A 21,076-nucleotide genomic window follows, 5' to 3' on the forward strand; every position below is an offset into this window, starting at 1 on the left:
TGACGGAGAAGCTATTATACCTTAATAAAATTATTTGACTAGAAGTTAGTAAAGAACATTAGGTTCGGTAATTATATTATCAGTTATTTTTCAAACATTTCTGTATTATTCTTTCATTATAATTTTTTTACTGCTTGTTTAGTCTCATTTTCGAAGAAGTAAGGTCCAGTAATGTTGCATAGTATACTCCATTCAACTAACTCTCTTTGGTGTGTTTGGTCATTAGGATATAGTTGAATTAGAGGTAAATTGAATTTTATAAGCACGTCGATTTTTGGTGGGTGTATCCTGTAAGGAGCTTCTAGCCCTATTATCCCGCTCTAAGGACCATTTTAAGATGCTTTCCAAGATCTTATATATGTTTAACTATGTAAATTTTTTTAAGAAACTTGTCGCCTAATTGTAAATTGATAAGAGAGAATGCTTAACACATAGAGTTTAACCTAAGAAATTACGTTAATCACGCATTCGAATGGATTTTATCTTAAATAAAAATATTCGGAGGTTTTAAATATTACCATATTTTTCTGCCTGTTAATCACATCAATCTAATTCTTCACGCATATAAACTCAAGACTGCGTCTTCACCATTACTGTTCATTGTTTGATTTTCTGATTCTATTTTTGTTGGTAATACTGATATTTGCATAATTGTACAATCAGAACTTGTTGAATTGGCAATTGCAACATATTTTCTGAAAGTACTACTGCGAATTGTAGTACCGTGGATTTAAAAGTATTGATCTTCTATTCCATTGGCTATTACAGTTCAACAGACGAACTTACAGGTAAAAAGAAAAGACGTGTAAGATCCAATCATTCTTATAAAAAAGCGGTAGTTTGTTCCAAACATTTCATCAATTTATTTTCCATTACATTGATGAAGATTCTCCCATTGATCTTCTGTAAAGGGTACATAAATGGTTCTGCGACGAATAACATATAACGCAATGTGTTAATGGAATCGTTTAATCAGTTTTTGATAGAGGAGGAGATTTTATGTTGGGCTGTATATATTTTTTAATGTATGCCGATTTCTCCGTCAATTGTGGGCCGATTTTCAAAATTATTTTTTTATTCGAATAAGAGTGAATTTCCAAAGTGGTCTCACCAAACCAAACCAAATGAGGATCTGTTGGGGGGAGAGGGGGTAAAACGAGGGAAACGCTCAAATTTCAAGGACACGTACAATGTTTTCACATATTTTTATCTATAATAATCAGATATTTGTGTATAATGTTATTACTGAGCTGATATGACGGAAAATCGGAGCTCGTTCAGTGTAAAAGCCATTCAGTTTGATTTTTAAACACTAGCTCTACCATATAATACCTCGCACCTCGGCACCGACTTCAAAATAGTCAGTTGGTAGTAGTTAAAATAATATTGTAAATAGATAAATAGATTTAGGTAGATATTAAGCGAAATTGTGTATATAGTATATAGTAGAATATAAAATACGTGTAGTAGATAGGTTGAATAAGGTTTTTAGTTATTATTATTTAGTTATTACAACGACTATATTGTACATATTTTATTTTAAAAATTTTTTTGTGCTAAAATTTTAAGTTTTATTTTATTTTATTTTTAGATTATTTTTTACCTTTTAGGGGGTTCCTTATTTATTGTTTAAAGTCGGTTAAATTTTTTTTGTTAAAAATATTTTATAAACTGTTCTGGACAAATATATCTAAGTTAGGGGGTAGATGAAGTCCAATCCTCAATTTTTCAATAACTTCTTCACATTTATATCATTATTTCAACTATATATTAGATAACATTTGCTAATTGTGGTTATAGATATTTCATTATTTTTGAATTATAGTTCAACAATGAAAATATTTTCTTCTCTCGTATAGTACTCTATTTTTATTGAACCTAAACTGCCAGCAATCAAAAGTTTTTTTTGGGTCGCTAATAACTTTAATTTGCAAATTTTGGGACACACTTTACTATCGTTAATAGACTCCCGTACCAACGTCAATTATCCTACGTAAAATGTCACACGTTTCACTTACGAAGACCTGTCAATAACAATACAAATACATATCTCTTATGTTCGTTTGAGTGTATCAAATCATCTGACAATGCATCGGAATTTTCAGTGTTGGGTGGTCGGTGCTTGCTTGAGAGGGGGAAGGGGTTTTTTAAATAATAACAGCCCGGAGAAAAGTAGAAGCTCATTCGCCATATAAATTTCATTGGAGTGCGGTTGAATAATAAGGTGCAATTGTGTGGATAACATACGTGTCGCTCAACTAGGAAATCTCGTCGAAAATATTCAGCATTTCGGTTTGGTTTTGACATATATTACGCGATGAACCAGTTCGTTTAAGCGAATAGTGAATATTGTTTTACTTTTTTTGTTCAAAGAACTACTAGGTAGGTAGTTAGGAATTTGTAATATATAATTTAAAATCTCTGTAATATATAATCTAAAACTAATTTATTAAAACAATCTTAAAATGTATTTATTATAAGAAAATATATTAATTTTTACATTATCTCGTACTTTTTTATTTAACAGAATTGTCTTTTAGATCATTTTTCAAGTTTACCAGCTTGAAGTTACGTTTTTTTTCAGCCAATTGTTTAGGTTTCTTTTATGACTGTTCTTATATTTGATGTAACATTGTGTACATTTGCACACAATTTTTACATTCTATAATATATAAAAACTGAATATTTTAACTGAATTAAACATAAGTTATTTATGTTTATTTGTTGATTAAAAATATGTTTATTAGATTAATTTTTCAAATTTAGCAGCTTGAAGCTATATTTTTTTCAGACAGTTATTTAGATTCCTTTATTTAATCTAATTTACGGCTTACAATATTTGACGGAACATTTCGTATTTATTATATAAACTATTAAATAATTTATTAAAATTATAGTACATCCTACAGTTTTTTATATTATAAGATAATATATAAATACTTAATATTTAAGCTCAATTAAAGACAGATTATTAATTTTTATTTGTTGATTAAAAATATGTTTATTAGATTCATTTTTCAAGTTAGCAGCTTCAAGATATTTTTTTTAAACAAAAGCATGAGTTTTCATTTGAATGTCCAGAATTTATTCAAGAATTATGTCATTTATTCGGGCCCCTTTATTTTATTCCTACAGTTTTTGGTATAGATAATCTAATATATAATAAATAATATTTGACGAAATATTTTTTATTTAAAATATAAACTACAAAATCATTTACTAAAATTGTAATATATAATATACTTTTTTATATTATATAATATATAAAAACCGAATATTTGATCGTATTAAAGATAGATTTATTAAATTTTATCTGTTAATTAAAAATATGTATGCAATGAAACATAAATTTGATTGATATTTAAATAAATTAAATAATTAAACGCATAATATTTAATTTTTTCAGATGATGGCTACAGATACTGAACAAAATCAACCCTCTTATTATGCCAATCAGCATAATGAAAATGTTAACAGTTCTAGAAAGGTAAAGTAATTCTATTACTTAATTTTATGAATATTTGTCATTATTTTTTAAAATCGCTTTGTTATAGTGAATTTTTTATGAAACAATATTGTATTCAACATAATGTCAACCGCTAGTTACTACTTTTTTCCATCATCATAAAAAATGCTTCATATTTTGAGACTATACAAGAAAGTAATATCTGGAGAATATGGGGGCGAGTGGAATGGAACTTTTCATTTAAGAGTTTCAATGTTGTACAATTACTATTACATTTAGTAGAGTACTTAATCGTGACTATGCTTCTATAGCATATCTTATATTTCAATTTTATATTATTGTCAGTTTTTTAATCTTATAATATGGACGTTTATATAGGTTACCTTGATTAATTGCAATATAATTTAATGGTGACGACTTATTTGTACACCTAATATATATTTTAGTAATAATATGGATAAATAATAAATGTTGAGATAATTTAATTAAATTAATAACTTATTTATAACAATATATTGCAATAGGATTAATCGATTATCGGTAATTTGATCATTTATATTGTCTGGAAGATATAATGTAAATATACAAAGTTTACTCTTTTTATACATTGTTATTGTGGTTCGTGTCAAGCAGCAAGTCGTTGAGATTTTTGCTATTCATGTCTGTGGAACTATTAAATTAAATACACCAGACAATTTGAAGTATTATAGCTGTCAGGAAAATATTATTTATTACACTTTTTAATAGCTAGATCACTATATTTCACAAAATGTAGATTAGATCAATATTGCTCAATGAAATATATTTTTATTGTTAAAACTGTTGTACTTATTGGGAGAAATAGATTGTGTAGATTGGTTAATTGGTGTTGTTGCTGTAACATATCTTCAAGTTGTTCAATAAGTTTTGTCGCTCAATGAGGAAACCAGAATTTTTGGCTCAGAATGATTTTTGTTATTTTCTGAGCTTCTGTTCTTTTTTTTTCGAAAGGTTCTTAGTATACTAATAATCTCAGATTACTGTTTTACTAGTTTGAAGGTCTGCTCTTTTCTACTCATACTTCCCGGCTAATAGGTTCATATCAATTTAAGATCATTGTGATATGATTCGTTCATAGTAATGTACAAACGACGCAAATCTTTTTGTACAAACAAATAACAAAAATAAAAATTTTATTACCAAATGAATTTAATTTAATTACATATCTCACACATAAAATATTTCTTTAAATGTGTTAAGACATTCTACAGCCAAAGGAGAATATTTTAAAAGCATCAGATTATTAATGTCATAAGAGATGAAGCTGGAGAGTCTTTTCACGTTCCTCAACAGTTGCTGCAATAGCTGGAAAAGAGACAACTGGCGATGAAAATGGATATAACAGCACTTGTTTTATTGCTATATATCATTATAATTCTAATTATTAGAGCCAGTTGAATTAGTTTGAATATCAATTACTTTTATTATATTTTTACTTTTTAGTATATATGTCATCTAATATATAGCTTATAATATATAGTGGAACATTTTGTATCTTTCATATAAAGTATGAAATCATTTATTATAATTATAGTATATAATAGACGTTTTAATATAATATAATTTTTAAATGTTGAGTATCTAAAATGTATTAAATTGATTGATGAATAAAGACTGATAAATATTTCAATATTCTGTAATTTTAAAATATATTTCATATAAATATTCGTACACAAGTAATTTCTGGGTAATTCCAAGGGGACTATATCATTATTGAATGAAAACGAGTCAGCTTTTACAGAAACAAAGTAATTCTTGCGTATTAATTATTCAACTACATTGACTGGCCAAATGAAATAATCGTAAACAGTTTCATTGTCAATTTGCTTCGATCGAATTCGAGATATCAACCTATTATGCCATTGTTAATTTTTAATTCATTCCTCTGCTATGCCTAATGGTATAAATATGTCAAGTAGTAAATGGAGATGGACAACAATGATTTTTATTCTTTATTTTTAGTATTTATTTGGTTTTTGGGTACATTTTACTTACATATTTTATGTTCCAGGTCAGCATAAAGGACCGTGGTTATGAAAATCATGCTTTCGAATCTCCGGCCAGAAGCAGGAAGGTATCCACGGCTTCGGAACACGTGGAAGTAGGACCGGTTAGGAAAAAGAGCATCTTACACCATCAACAAATCAACAATGCCTTCGAAATAGATCCAGTACGAATAAGTAAGTTTTATTTTAATTAATTGTAATGTGGTGATTAGATAGGTACTTAAGAATTTAGAGTTTTCACCATATTTTGGTTGCCACTAAATATATGTCACTAAATATATACAGAATTTATTATCAAATACGTTTAAATAAAGCATGAAGTATTTCCTGATCACAATAGGTAATATGAAGTATGAGGGCAATTTGTTTCATCAGACTTTTTGTTTTTTATATGATGACGGTGAAGCGATGATGCAAAATCATTTCCAGATCCAGTGAATCTTCGTCTTAGTTCATTATTTATCTACACAATATTCTGTCGTCATATGAACGTGAGAAATAAGACAAGAATCAGAATACCTTAAAGTTTGCTAGATTGTTTTAGTTGAATTGATTGAAATAATATTATTCTGATTATTAATAATTAAGACAAATATCAAAATTAGTGTAACACCTTCAATTGATTTAATTACAACGTTAAATATTGTGCAGTTGTATTGTTGTTTGTAAAGGAAATTTGTTTTCGATTATTTGGCCTTCGATATTGACGTTATATGTTGTTTTCCTATGATGAATCTCTCATTTCATTGTCAACAAATCAATGTTAGTTGATGCCAGTTATAAGTTGTATTAAATTGTTTATTTTTGCGACATATAGAAAAGTATCGTTTTTAATTATCATCGATATACTATATCAAAACGCAAATATACCTTGTAAATAATATTCAAACTAATTCAAGGTATATAAGTGATAGAACAACAGTAACTAACGAGTACAAAATTTCCAAATAATATCACTAATATTTTAAATAAACATATCTATTTCTTGTCATGAATAATTTCTATTTCTTGATCGAGTGTGAACGTTAATTATACGAATAACGTGAATTAAACATGGCAAAAATAGCTTTAAGATTTTGTATGTGTGAAATGAACAATTCTTCGTATATTGCCGGATGATTTTTTCTCATATTTCTGTCAATTTATGGCGAATTTAGGTTACTATCTGTTAGTAAGAGTTAGAGCATGCAATATCACAGTTCAATTTATTTAATGTTCATATTAGTTCTTTTTATTAATCTTTTAGAATTTTAACAATAATGCCTGTGGGTAATAACTATTATTATATGATTTCCGTTATATAATATAACTATCCTAACATGTAGAAGGTCGCTCCAGTAAGTGATTTTGCTGTACAACTTATAATCTAAATCTTACTCTAGATACTATTCTAACTTATTTTAAAGTCTAAAGACTATTCTAACTTATTCTAGGGATTATTAAGTCTCACTCTATGAGTCCATTAATCAGTTCGAATGGTAGTTTGCGTTTGAGCCTACGCACTACGCTGTCTTCGCGCACATTTAACTGTTTGGCGAGTGCATTGGGATGCACTAACAGTCTTTCAGAGTACCTTGCACTAACACTTCGACTCACACTCGTTATGGGTTCTAAGGGGATGTCGCGCTGAATCAATTTGTTGGAGAATTAATATGGGATATCGACAATGACTCGCAACGCATTATTCTGGAACCTCTGGAGGATCTCTATGTTAGGTTTCCTAGTAGCACCCCATAGTTCAATACCATGGTTCAAATTGACCTAAATATTAACTTATACAGCAAAACCTTGTTATTTAATGATAATTTAGATTTACGCCCTATCAGCCAATACATTTCGTTTAGTTTAAACCCAAGCTGTTTACGTTTTGTCACAATATGTTTTCCATGTCAAACGTCCATCAAAATGCATTCCCAGATATTTAACGTTGTCTGCTTGCGGAAGTTCAAAATTATTCCATTTACTGAAGGACAAGTTCTTCTACAAAAGGTTAATATCGCATGGGTAGATTATGCCTCATTTGCCTTAATACACCACGTTGTCATCCACAATTCGACTTTATTAAGATGAAGTTGGAGGTTTCTTCTGGATGATATTGCATTCTTGTGTGATGATAAAACCGCTGTATCGTCAGCATATGTTACAGCAGTCGTGTTTCTTGAAGTCGGTAGGTCAGCTGTATGCAATAACAATGGGCCAAGAACATTGCCCTGCTGAACACGCGAACACAGTCTGTTTCATGTTCGTGATTTTTTAATTAGATCTGAGATTCACTACATTGATTTTTTTTGTTGAAGCCATTTTACGAAGATTCTACTTCTGTGTGTATGCTGATGGCTCTGTTAGACTAACACAGACTTTTTGCACCTGGTGTTGTAGTAGTAGATCCAATTTTTATAGCCTGTTACCTCGTAAAACAAAGAACTGTTTTTTTGCCTGATAATCTATGAAGAAGTGACGCTAAAACGGTTTTAAACAACATTTTCACTCAATGCATGTGATAAATATTTTCCCTCCTTTTGGATCTTTTTCATCTATGTAAATATCTGCAAATATTATCTGCAATTAATCAGGCTGTCTAAAAATTTGGACTGGATTATCAGCCAGTAAGTCCTGCAATTCATTGTCCTGTCTCGTTATATTCAGGCCATTATTTTGGGACATTTGCGATATAACGGAAATGCATCACCATAAATTTCTAACGATATTTGATGGGATTTCACATCATAATTAGTGAAATCAATCGAACAATTTTTAACAAAATTTATTACTGTCGAAAATGTAAATTTTAAGCGTCCTTGATTGGCGTCTGTATACAATGAATAACTCAGAAATAGTAAATGAAAATTGTTATATTATGTAGAAAACTATCAAAATTATCTAGATAACAGTTATTAACATTGGTACTTTTCATTTTTATTAATATATATATTGTTGATCAAAATACATGCAAGCACCTAAATCTTTTTAACATGAATCTTACAAGTTATACCCAACACCTGCAATTTTTTATTATGTTCTAAAGCGTTCCTTATTTTCAAAGCTCATTTCAAATAATTATTTTTAAAGAATTGTTTTCTTCTGGGTATTTTTAACATTATAAAATTATAATTTGTGTTTATATTATTTATTGAGTTTAGTAAAATTACTTAGTTTAAAGAAGGTGATATGAAAATTAGAATATTTTTATTAAACCCACTTTATTATATTTATTTGATGTTCTCTGAGTTCCTGAGTTTGTGTCTCCATTTTCATAAGATATATTTTAACATATTATGTGTTCTTGTTTCTGAATTGTTTTGAATGCACTAAGAGATTTTGAGATTATTATTAACTTCTGATTTTTAAATATGAGTTCCCATAAAGAAAAATATAACACTTAAATATTTAGTCATCATTTTACGATATTCTGAATTGTTCCTCTGAAATCTTGTTTTATTTGCACAATTAAAACTGATTTGTTTAGTCCTGGATATTTTTAACGTTACAAATATATAGAAATGTTTATTTATGATTAGCCATCATAAAATATAAGCTCAATATCCGTTGAAAAATAACAATAACTTATGTGTACCAATATACTTTGCTTATATATGAATGAGATATGTACTTCCCAATTTTATTTCGCATAATCCTTCAAGATAAATATTCGAATGCATGGTTGTTGTTTTATGGCATAATTGGGGTGCATACAGTTAACTGAAAAATCAGTTTCATGCTTCATCAGCTATCAGCAGTTGAAAAACAATGATGGTTTATTTGTACCAATATATTTAATTTGTCTATTAATTCCTATATGATGATGAATATTATATATGGCTGAGATTTTTCATGGCTTTATATGTAATTTGATTTGGACGCATGTTTGTTGTTTTATGACATAATTGGTGTGCATGAAATAATCTGAAAGGAAATTACAATCCTTACTATGGTATAAAAATGACATCTTCTAATAAAACAATCTAATTAAGCATCTTATACAGTCTCTTAAATATTATAATTAATAAGCTTATAAGCTGTCATTCATTTCTTGGTCTCTCAGGTCTATTGCCTAATTGTATTTCGAATGTTTTATTTTATTTTATGATGTTATTTGTTGAAAATTATTGAGAATTCATTTACACCAATATATTATATTGGTCTATTAATTACTGAGCATTAGTTATATTTGCACATGGATGAGGATTTTGATGACTTTACTTTTAATTTTATTTCATATAATCCTATGAAATACAAACACTGGAACGCATGTTTGTTGTTTTATGACTTAATTATAAGACATCAAATAAACTGAAAAACATTTTATAATCTTTGATAGCATTTAATCATTATTGCATATAAAAGGACATACTTTTGATAGCTTTTATTACAAAATACACCTTCATTAAAAAATTATTAAGTCCTTTAAGCACCACATCCATCATCGTCTAATTGTTAGTTTCATTCATTATAAACATTAATTTACTGATTTTACGTGCTTTTTCTGATTTAGTTGATGAATTATGGGATCCTGACAAATAGGTTTTTTTGGAAGATACTCTTGATATTGACTATTAATAAAATAATATATGTAGAGTTTTATATAGTACAGCTAATATTCTTTTTTATTTTTAAATAAGATTTGGTTTTTTAAATCGCCTTTTTTCCAACACTAGGCTTTTTAATTATTTTTACTACAAAATAAGAATGAGCTTTACTACACTATTTTAATCATTATTAATTTAATTTAATAGAAATATCAACTGGAGTACATATATGTGTTTTATCTATATACTCTTGGCGAGTAATGCTTCATGTGTTATTTAATTGTATTTCTAATGGGTTGAGAAAAGTAATTTCTGTTTTTTTTTCGTGTTTTTAAAGGGAAAGTCCTGATATTATCAGGTTGATGAGATAGGAGGATCTTGACATCCAACTTACTATTACAACTTTCTTAGTACTCTGAAACAGAAAAAAAAAAGAAAATTGTTAATTTAGAGAAGTGCTGCAGATCATAATCAGCTTTTTTTTCTCGCTAATTTAATTTGATATAACTAAGTAAATTAATTGTATACATACCAGGTAAAAACAATCTTGATTTACACACAACACAATTTAGACAAAAGTCGGAAACTTCTTGATAGCAAAACGATGTCACGTTGTTTGCTTTCTATACACTGGGTTACGTTTCTTAGACGAATATGCATTATAAACAACTAATTTTGATTATAATTTAATATTGAAATAGTAGAAAAACACACTGATATTTTCATATGAATGCAGAAAATGGTATCTAAAATATTTCTAACAAAGAAAACTGAACCGAGTTCAAAAAATAAATAAGGAACTCACTAAAAAGTCAAAAATAATAAAACTAGCAAAAAAAGAAACGTTTTGAAATGGAATATGTACATAATAATTGTTGTAATAAATAAATAAAAATAAACAAAAAACTTATTTAACTTATACATCTATTTACCTATTTACAATATTATTTGAATTAGTACCAACTGATAACTTTGCAATGCCGAGCAAGAAATTTTGTTTGTTAGAACAGAACAGAATTTAGATTGTTTTGTCAGTAATTTAATTTTGTGTATATGTCACAAAATTATATTATTATTTTTGTATTGTTTAACCTCGACATCGACTTCAAATTGACCAGTTGGTAGTAGTTAAAATAATATTGTAAATAGATAAATAGGTTTAGGTAGGTATTAAGCTAAACTGTGTGTATATAGTAGAATCTAAAATACGTGTAGTCGATAGGTTATATAAGATTTTAGTTTATTTTTATTTAGTAATTACAACGATTATTATGTATGTATTACAATGGATAGCCCAAGTAAAACTACGGTCCGTATGAGGAAAAATAGGAATGAAGACACAATGATTGAAAATAAGAAAAAATATTTCAGGCCCTGGGGTCCGCTACCTAGTCTAGGTGATTTGACGAATGTTCTAATCAATCTAGAACCAAAAAATTTGCTGCCCCCTTGTGAATCGAATCGGTGACCTCAGCGTGTGAGCTCAACGTCCTAACCATTACACCATAGAAGCAGTTGCATACGACGTTTCAACGGCGTCTCATATAATATAGTTAGAGCTTAGAAAGCAAATTAACTGACTTTTACGTTGAATTACTTCCGATTTTTCGTCACAATCAGTTCAGCAATAACATTATACACCTTTGATATGATATGTTCCTTTGAAAATTGAGATTTTCCCTCGATTTCCCTTCTTCCTCCCAACAGGTCCTAACTTGGTTTCAACGGGACCACCTCGGAAGTGCACTCCTTCGAATAAAACAAGAATTTTGAAAATCGGCTCACAATTGACGGAGAAATCGGCGAACCTATATTTTAAAAAAATATACAGCCGAACATAGAACCTCCTCCTTTTTCGAACTCAGCTAAAAGTAAAAACAAATGCACCATAGAAATGAAATGAACCAATCAAATGTCTTTGCGGTTCTTAGCATATCGATTTAAACAAGTAATATGTTCAAAGTAGCGTCATATAGATATTGGTATTCGCGAAACGTTTTTTCAGACTTGCCTATAATGTTAAATATCTATTTTCCCTGTTATTATACTAGCATATTGATAAGAATGTGTATGACTTAATAATACGTTTATAGGGTAAATTATATGGCTCTTTGAACGGAGGTAAAGCGAAATGAAACAGTGGTGTTTACATTATGTGACCGTTATTTATTGGCTATATAAAAAAATGTGAAAAATACAATTAGATAAAACGGATGGCAGCGGTGTTACCTGGAGACGAGGCTTGGGCAGTCGATGGTGGCACGTCTGAACCAAACGATGGTTGAGCACCGAATGAATCGAAATACCCTTCAATCACATCCCAGATAAACGTCTCGGGGTTGCCAGCTATTCGTTATCGGGTTCTAGTTGGCGCTGCTGGCACCCCGCCCGTGTTCAACATCTGGGATTATATTTCTGGGTATTTTGTAGACCGTTATTCCACGATGTAAAATTCGACATGCCTCAAGGTCGCTACACGTTTAATATTATTTCGTAGAATGTAATAAAAGTCTTGTGGGCACGTGCCTCGTTGTTTTATGACATAATTGGAGTGCATAAAACAATCTCAAATTTTTCGCAATCTTTGCAAACGCTTGGGCGTCATTAACAATTACAGAAAACGAGCTCGAATTACAAATAATACGTCGTTTATTCAATAAGAACGGAACTCCCGTGTTCGTCGTCTGTCTCACGTCAAAATACGCGACCGCTGAAACGATACGGCGATGGTTTTTGTCGCGAAATTCTATGAGATAAGGACGATTTCATTCAGACGGACGATTCTGTGAACATGTTGGCTCCTAATTGTTGTAAACATAAGGATAAAATTATAAAGAGCCCCAGCGAGGGCGACTTACATAAATGTACAGTGTATCTTGATCCGAAACAATTGTTCCATATAGATCACGAGAGACAGATCAATGGCGATCTCCACAAGGAAAAGAAGTATTCCACATCGGAGTCGGTGTTTTCAAAAGGATCGAATATTTCAAGATCGGGACCTCATATGGACGGCTCTGATGACAGGTACTGTAAATTAGTTTGTTATTTATATATTGAATACTTAATATGTTTATGAAATATAGATACAGAGAGTGAGTAAAATAATATGAACACCTTACATATACACAATATTTATTTATTAATAGAGTATTGAACAATCATTTGCTTGTAAAACCTAACTTAACGTATATCGGCCGCCTACTTTCATACCAACAATACAAAGTTTTATTAACAAGAAGTATAATATTGCCTTTCAGTGAGTAAAATGTTTCTCCCTACAAATATAACAAGAATTGTTGACTGAATTGGAACATTTTCTTTGATTCATAAAATTTTACTTTTTAAAAAGTACAAAATATTCATTAGTTGTATTTTTGGTGTTAACAGGTATGCAAATATTAAAAAACGAATTTCCCACAATTTGAAAGTGTAGAATATTGAACCTATAAATTTATAACTGTATTTTGTATTTCTAAAACTAGAGTTAAATGATACTCTCAATGGTGATTTTTTGAATTCAGAATATTAAAATACATGAGAATAAACTATTTTTAGGTCTCAGATATTTTTATAGTTGAGCAGTGTCGATTTGATAAATTTATACATATATCTTAAGACACTGATGTCACTTGTAAGTTTCTCTCTTACACTAAGAGTTTTAATATTTTTATATAAATCTATTACGTTTAAGAAATACTTTGTTATGTTTCAAATCATTTTAGATTAGGTAGATTTCTTATTATCTTAATCTTAATTATCATAATTTTAAGATTTCTTATATGTTTTACTACTTCTGCAAGAGAATATGTTTCTAAGTATATGACATTGGTTAAAAGATTCTGAGTTTGCTGTATAGAAAACTTAACCATACCTTCAGGAAATTATCTTCAGAAAACGTCGATTTGCAACACGAATTACTGTTTACTTGCTTCACAAAAAGAAAAAAGATGCTGAAAGTCATCGTTTGCTGGTAAAGCTATTAAAAATCTGAAGAAACAGTTGTTACTGACCCTCACGGATAAGAAATAATGAATTTAAATTGTTCAATGTCCGAAATACGTCCAAAATAGGTTCAAAGATATGATTCAAAGCAAAACAAGTCGAAATGTGTTGAAACCATTTGGATGAGCCGTTTTATTATATTTGTCATACTGTCCACCTTGTTCCATCAGACTACCACTTTTTCGCATCGATGGGGTGCGTTCTTGAAAAGCAGCACTTATCGCTGATATCGAAAAAGTTAAGAAATGACTCGATGATTAGTTAGCTCAAAGGAGAAGCGGAACATTTGGCATCTAATTAGTAAGAGATGGCAAAAATGTATTAAATCACATGACGAATACTTTAAATAAATACAGTTTTACTGGACATTGCAAATAATGTTTTCTTTAGCAAACATTCCAAAGAATTACGAACACGCCTGGGAATTGTCATTTTCGTAATATTTTGGGCATTGGACACTGGAGTTATATTATTCATAACATATACAATTCTCAGGAAGCAAAATACATTAATATCACCAGAAATTCACAAAATAACGAGGCTTTAGATGAAATATTTATATTTTCACACTTTTTCAGATCTTGGTGGTATACATTTTGTTTAAAATGCCGATCAGAAGAAACTGTCACTTCCTGGCAGCCATCAATGTGGCCCAAAGTTTGTCCATATCCTTTTTGCCCGACCTATCGTCAAGTATCCAGACTAATAGCTTTGAGTTTGATAGGTATTTTTACCATCTCTTTATTAATAATGACACGATAATTATCAACCCTCATTACAGGTTTGTTGGCATGGTGCATTCTTTATTCAATAGTTGGTGATACAGCTGCCCCACCCAACGGAACATTATTCCAGTTGATCCTATTAACTATAGGCGCACATATTGGTGGTTGGTTGATGACCCTGGTAACACTTCCTGCCCTTATTGGGATGCTGTTCACAGGACTGTTATTCCAGAACGTAGGAATAGTCGATATTAACGAAGATTTTTCAGAGATTACCAAAGAACTGAGGTATAGTTTTAATATTAATTTTAGTAGATTCATCTGTGTTAATATCGGATGAATTTATTTTATCAAATTAGTTACACCATACATTATAAATGCTTAGTACAATCTTAATTTACAAATTAAGTTTTTACTGCTGTTCTGTTGTATTTGTATTAATAGACAAGTAAGGCGAGTGCGGGATTAATACTTTAGTATGTATCTCTTAAATTAAAATAGAACCAAACTACTTAAGCTAAATTAAGAATATACTTATACACTAAATAAATTTGTGTGGTTTGGTTCGCTTCAATCTTCTGATTTCCTGTATCTTGTCCAGTATTGCTTCCACGTTGCTGTAATTTAGCAACCTTATTTCATGTTTTAAGGCGAAATCTTGGATCACTTCGTATATCCATTTGATTTCGAGGTCTTCGTTCGTTACGTATTGTTAAGCATTGATCTTAATTTTGTTTTGTTTGATGAATTGATCAATGTCGAAATTGATTTCGGACTCTTAAGGAATTCCCGAAAATTCCACGATTTCGGGTCTTCTTGATATGTATGGTTATAGGTGCCATAAGAAGTCCTCTACCAGGTCTAATTTCTGACACGTTTCGTCTAGCCTCGGTACGTGAACCCCCGTTATCCGAAACACTCGACAACGAGCCAATGTTATTCCACTTTGTTGAACACGTATGTTCTCTTTACTCGGTACATTTTTTGGTTGGCTAATCTCACCAGACGTTCAATACAATGCGCCGTTATGTTTTGTGTCAAGCCATAATTCTTTTCCCATGTATATACTGGGAAATATAAATAATTAAATTTTCGTCGCAACATGCTGCACGCCTTGAACCATTAGGTTCAATGAAAAACGGGTAGTGTGTTAAAGATTTGCCGCGGAGGTTGCTATTATTAAAAACTAATTCCTTTAATTTTTTTTTAGGAAAGTAGCCTTGGTCATAATTCTGATTCGTGCTGGTTTAGATTTGGATCCCCACGCGTTGAAACGCCTGAAGTTCACCGTGATCAAGATCGGCCTGATTCCCTGGTTAAGCGAGGCTGTGATCGCCGCGGTGCTATCTAAGTTTCTCCTGAACATCCCTTGGGACTATGCCACTTTACTTGGCAGTATTGTGGCGGCAGTATCACCGGCTGTAGTCGTGCCTTGCTTATTCAGGTAGTTCGTGTATTAGTGTTAGTAGTGACAGAGTTATGTTACAGTTAACTATTTTTTAGGCTACGATCTAAGGGTTACGGGGTAGCGAAGGGAATTCCTACGTTGATAATAGCAATAGCCGGTATTGACGATGCGGTGTCCGTCGCAATATTCGGCATTGTTAAGAGCATCATGTTCTCAAGTGCTTCGATAACACAACTCATTTTACAAGGACCAGTCTCGATAGTCGGTGGCATAGGATTTGGTATTCTTTGGGGTATTATCTGTTACTTTATACCAGAGAAACGTGACCCATTCATGGTAAGTTATTTTAAGTTTATGCTTTACACTCAAAAGTCCTTTAACATTTCAAGTGTTTTAAACATATACATCTTATTTGGTGTTCATTTATAACATGATTTTTCTTACAAGGATTATGGAAATTATTCAATGTTCTTACGTAAGGTCGTATAAAAGACCTTAGAGTATATTTTCAACATGTACGAGGCATCTATGCTATAGTATAAGTAACCAATACATAGTCTATTAGTAGCAGTGAATTCACGTCTTCTCAATTTATGACATCAAAACGGTGCAATTTTGGCTAATTTAACGTTGATATTTTACCCATTTTAGTTTATTTTAGCTTCGATATATAACCAAATTCTAATATAAGTAAAATAAGGAAATAAAAATGTAGTTTATTTCAGTATTTTGTACATCTAATGCATATTTATTGAAGTACTTAAACAACAGTTAATTAAACAGCCACAATAGTTTGTAGATTAGAGTTATTTTATTATATCTACATTGAATATTTTTCTAAATCACCTATGGTATCCACTAGAGGCTTAACCTAATTAATATCACCTAATGTATATACAAGTAATGTATTTGATTTTCATTAGAGTACATATTTAATTTGTATGTTTAGTTCTTGTTTCCTTCTTTGCTAAGTTTTCTTGTCATTCACTATATTTAATTTTTCTGTGATATCACTGTATTTCTCCTCGTTTTCTTCTGTTACAAACTATGTACGTTTTTCTTCATAAAATTAGATTTAATCACTGCATTTTCCCTAATAAATTTGTCATATCTGCAAGACACTATTTATTCTCTCTTCGTATATTCTAACCAAATGCTTTTATATATTCTGTTGTTTAACCATTAGTTGTTTTCACTCTCATCACGCTCTTATTGTATTGTCAGCATTGAATCATAATCTCATATTCCGAAAGTTTCATTCACTCTCTGGCACATCCTGAGCCAGTTTTCAAGTCAATAACTAAGCTTTGAGTTTTCAATCTAACATAAGCTCACAATCTCATTATTTGTCAATTTCTTCTTCTGAATATTTAATGGAGTTCATCCATAGCGAAGTGTGTTATTGTAGACAATTCTTTCCACATATCCAAACAGTTTTTACCAGTATATCTTTCTCGTCCTACATATCTACTGTAGCAATTCTTTGCCACATCCCATAACAAGTCGATTTGATTGAATATGCAGTGATGGGGAGGAAGACTTTAGACCCTGTGGACGTATCTGTATATCTATTTTCAGGATTATTTCTAAAAAAGCAAATTACATAGAACACATTTAAACTTTTCATTTATATTTATTATGCGTAATTTAAGTTTTGCAAGTCAATCCTTAATTACAGCCTTTGCCGACCACTTGTTGGAATCTTTTGTTGGATTCCTGTTTCTAACATGAAAAATAATATATCTGCAATGAATTATTAAAAAATATTATGATTCACAAATGTTCATCAACTTTTGTTTTCTTTACACTCTGTTTATTATCGTCTTGTCAAGGAAAACAATTTTACTTCACTTTGATATGATAGAATAATGTCTAGAGAAGGTTTACACCAATTAAATCACCTTGCTTCAAGTAAATTGATTCAGTAAAACTTCGTTTTTATATTAGCGCTTTAGATGCCGCGTCGCTATTTTGAAAAATCCTCTTAAGAAAATATCCTTGAAGGGTTAAGCTTCTGGGAACTGGATTGGAGATTGATGCCCCCTTAATAGTAAATCAATATACATGTAAAATGTGCTTGGTCAAGAAGTACAGTAAGTTATTTTAACTCTATATATCTATTATAGGTCCCTTTGAGAATACTTCTGCTTTTGGTTGGCGGTACTGTTTCCGTTTTCGGAAGCGAACTAATTGGATATGGTGGCGCTGGACCACTGGCTTGTGTAGCTGCAGCCTTCACTTGTCTAGTGTGTTGGTGCAAGCAAGGCTGGGAAATCGAGGACAACCCAGCCGCCACTGCTTTCGAGATATTCTGGATGATTTTCGAACCGATCCTGTTTGGAGTCACCGGGGCGCAGATCAAGTTCCACGAACTAGACAGTTCGATCGTCGCCATAGGAGCTGGTGTTCTTGTGGCCGCCATGTTATCCAGGATCTTGATTACAATCTTAGTCGGAATCGGCTGCAAGCTGAACTTGAAGGAAAAGCTTTTCATCGCTCTAGCGCTGATGTCCAAGGCCACAGTACAAGTAAGTTAATCACAAGTTTTACTTTCATACCGTCTATGTTATGTTTTCCTCACCAATTATATACTCAATGGTTCTAGCAGACAATATCAGATTCAGATATTTTTCTACATTTTTTGTCAATAAAATTACAAATTTATGATGTATTTTCTATCGTCCTCAGTACATCGGCTTTTTCGCATTATTAGTTTGATTGTAACCTAGGGAATTAATTTTTTTATTAAAATAATACTATATTTAATTTAGATATCACTTTTGTGACAAGAACTAATTTTATTTGAACCTCCACATCCTGGAAAATAACACTTACTATGTTTTTACATTTAAATAAAAATATTTACCTTAAATGCTACAAAAATAATGTCATAACAACAAATTTCCTTAAAATTATACACAGAATTAATAGATATCTTACAAAATTTAAAATCGAACGAAATAAAAGAAATCTTTTTACCTCCGACCCTCTAGTGACGTAGGCGCACAGTGAAAACGTGGTTACGGGTATACCCGCGTAGAGTTCCTACTCTATATTGTATAAATGTATTTTTTAAACGTAATTCGTGATGAATGCATTTTTCTGACCCCATGCGTAGACCCAAAAATCTCACCTATCTCGGTTAGGTAGCCTTAAGCTAAATATTAACTATCTTATATCTTAGCCAATAGACGTTTGTTTAAGTAAATGAACACCTTCAAAATAATTAAGTTTTTAGTTGGTGGCATTTTACAAACATCCTCTTAAAGGGCAACCAAATTTGGCTCTATTCATATTGAATTGCTTTCACTAAAACTTTTCATGTGGTATAATCACATTTACTTTCAATGCAATTTTACCATTGCCCCATTTGGACACATTTTGGGTTCAAACTGTGTGTCATACGTGCCAGGTAAAAACGATACTAAATCACACACAGACATCCTTAATTTAGCGAACTCGGACTGTTTCTTCCGAGGAAAATCTCGTTTTTTTATTTCCGCATATACACTGGATACACAACACTTTTGCGACTGAAGATCAAATATAAAATCTCTCGCTATAATCAAATAATAGTGATTATAATTATGTCACAAAAATGCTAAGCGTAGACACATAAGAACGGCGTCATAAACAAACTGAAATACCACCTTTAGCTTACGTGACATTACAACGTTTACCAGGTATAACCACTATTTAATGATTAGTAATATTATTTCGTTTCCAGGCAGCATTAGCTCCGGTAGCTATGAGCGTTATTGGCGATAGCGACAAACCAGAATATAAATACGCGGAAAAAGTCTGCATGGTCTGCATCTTATCCATAATGTTGACGGCACCGACAGGAGCTATCCTAATCACTTTAACCGGTCCACGTTTGCTCACCAAGATGAAATTGGCGGCAGTCACGGAAGGCTGGAGACGATCACACCGACCATCCATACGCGACATCAGTATCATCGACGAGAACGAAGAACGAGGCGACATCGAGAGCTTCGACAGCGGCTGTACCCCAACGAAAACCATCGTACCCGAAAACGGTAAAATAAGCGACATCGCTAAGACCAAACTATAGCCGAGTGAGTCAACTCCCGTGGAGTACTTGGAAGTAATCCCTCGCGATTATATATCCATTGAACGGAACGATGTATCAAATATATCAACAAAATACAAATCGTATGAATTCGACGAATTTATTGTGTTGTTGGACGCTGAACAAATTTCAATGTTATTAAATAATGATGATTCCATAAGTTCCAACTAAAATTGTACATATATTGTTTATTGCAGTGATAGATATGTTAATATATCCCATGTGAATGTATATATAGTGTTATAATTGTATATCTCCGAATATAGATTTTTAATAACGTTATATTTATTTTTTTGACTAGATGACCTGTTGAAATCTTTATCTTGGTTTTGTCAGGTCTGATGACGATATTGTGGCTCTTAAATGGCATCCGATTCAATACTGTTTTGAACATTTTTTCTAATTCATTTGACTGTCAGTTTCCATGTCCGTTTGTAGTATATCCAACGTAGCAGTGAAGCCACGCCATCTCAATATATGACGTCAAACGGTGCAATGTTGATGCATTTATCGATTAAATTTTACGCATTAAACAACCACAATAGTTTATAAGTTAGAGGAACCACCGATGGTATTCCTTAGAAGCTTAATCGACCTAATTAATAAATGTACGTCCAAATAATGTATTCTGTTTTCATTAGAGTACTTATTTATTTCATTTATATTTACCAAGTGACAATTTGAAATATTTTATTCTTTAATATCATATCTTCAAAAATTTTGCAAACCAATATTTAATTACAGCTTTTGCCGAACACTTATTGGTATCTTTTTGTTACTAGTATGAAGAACAATATATCTGCAATGA

The 21,076-nt window shown here is 31.0% G+C and overlaps 1 protein-coding gene across 1 annotated transcript; it reads left to right on the top strand.

Annotated features, from left to right (window-relative positions):
* The first annotated feature begins 2,240 nt into the window (after window positions 1-2,240).
* On the top strand, window positions 2,241-20,550 carry LOC143202857 (sodium/hydrogen exchanger 9B1). Its single transcript, XM_076414729.1, has 10 exons — window positions 2,241-2,382; window positions 3,407-3,487; window positions 5,517-5,685; window positions 12,941-13,064; window positions 14,621-14,766; window positions 14,824-15,055; window positions 15,978-16,211; window positions 16,271-16,511; window positions 18,302-18,703; window positions 19,903-20,550. Exons 2-10 carry the CDS (start codon window positions 3,407-3,409, stop codon window positions 20,248-20,250), a joined length of 1,977 nt encoding a protein of 658 aa, XP_076270844.1. The 5' UTR covers window positions 2,241-2,382; the 3' UTR covers window positions 20,251-20,550.
* The last annotated feature ends 526 nt before the right edge of the window (window positions 20,551-21,076 follow it).

The sequence above is a fragment of the Rhynchophorus ferrugineus genome, unplaced genomic scaffold (genome assembly GCF_030347505.1).
Source record: "Rhynchophorus ferrugineus isolate W39M unplaced genomic scaffold, kcgeb_rfMv2 rfM9, whole genome shotgun sequence".
NCBI lineage: Eukaryota > Metazoa > Arthropoda > Insecta > Coleoptera > Curculionidae > Rhynchophorus > Rhynchophorus ferrugineus.

Coding starts and splice junctions, on each gene's coding strand:
- LOC143202857 (XM_076414729.1), top strand. CDS start 3,407: ATGATGGCTACAGATACTGAACAAAATCAACCCTCTTATTATGCCAAT. Junction 3,488..5,516: donor ATGTTAACAGTTCTAGAAAG/GTAAAGTAATTC, acceptor TTTATGTTCCAG/GTCAGCATAAAGGACCGTGG. Junction 13,065..14,620: donor ATGGACGGCTCTGATGACAG/GTACTGTAAATT, acceptor ACACTTTTTCAG/ATCTTGGTGGTATACATTTT.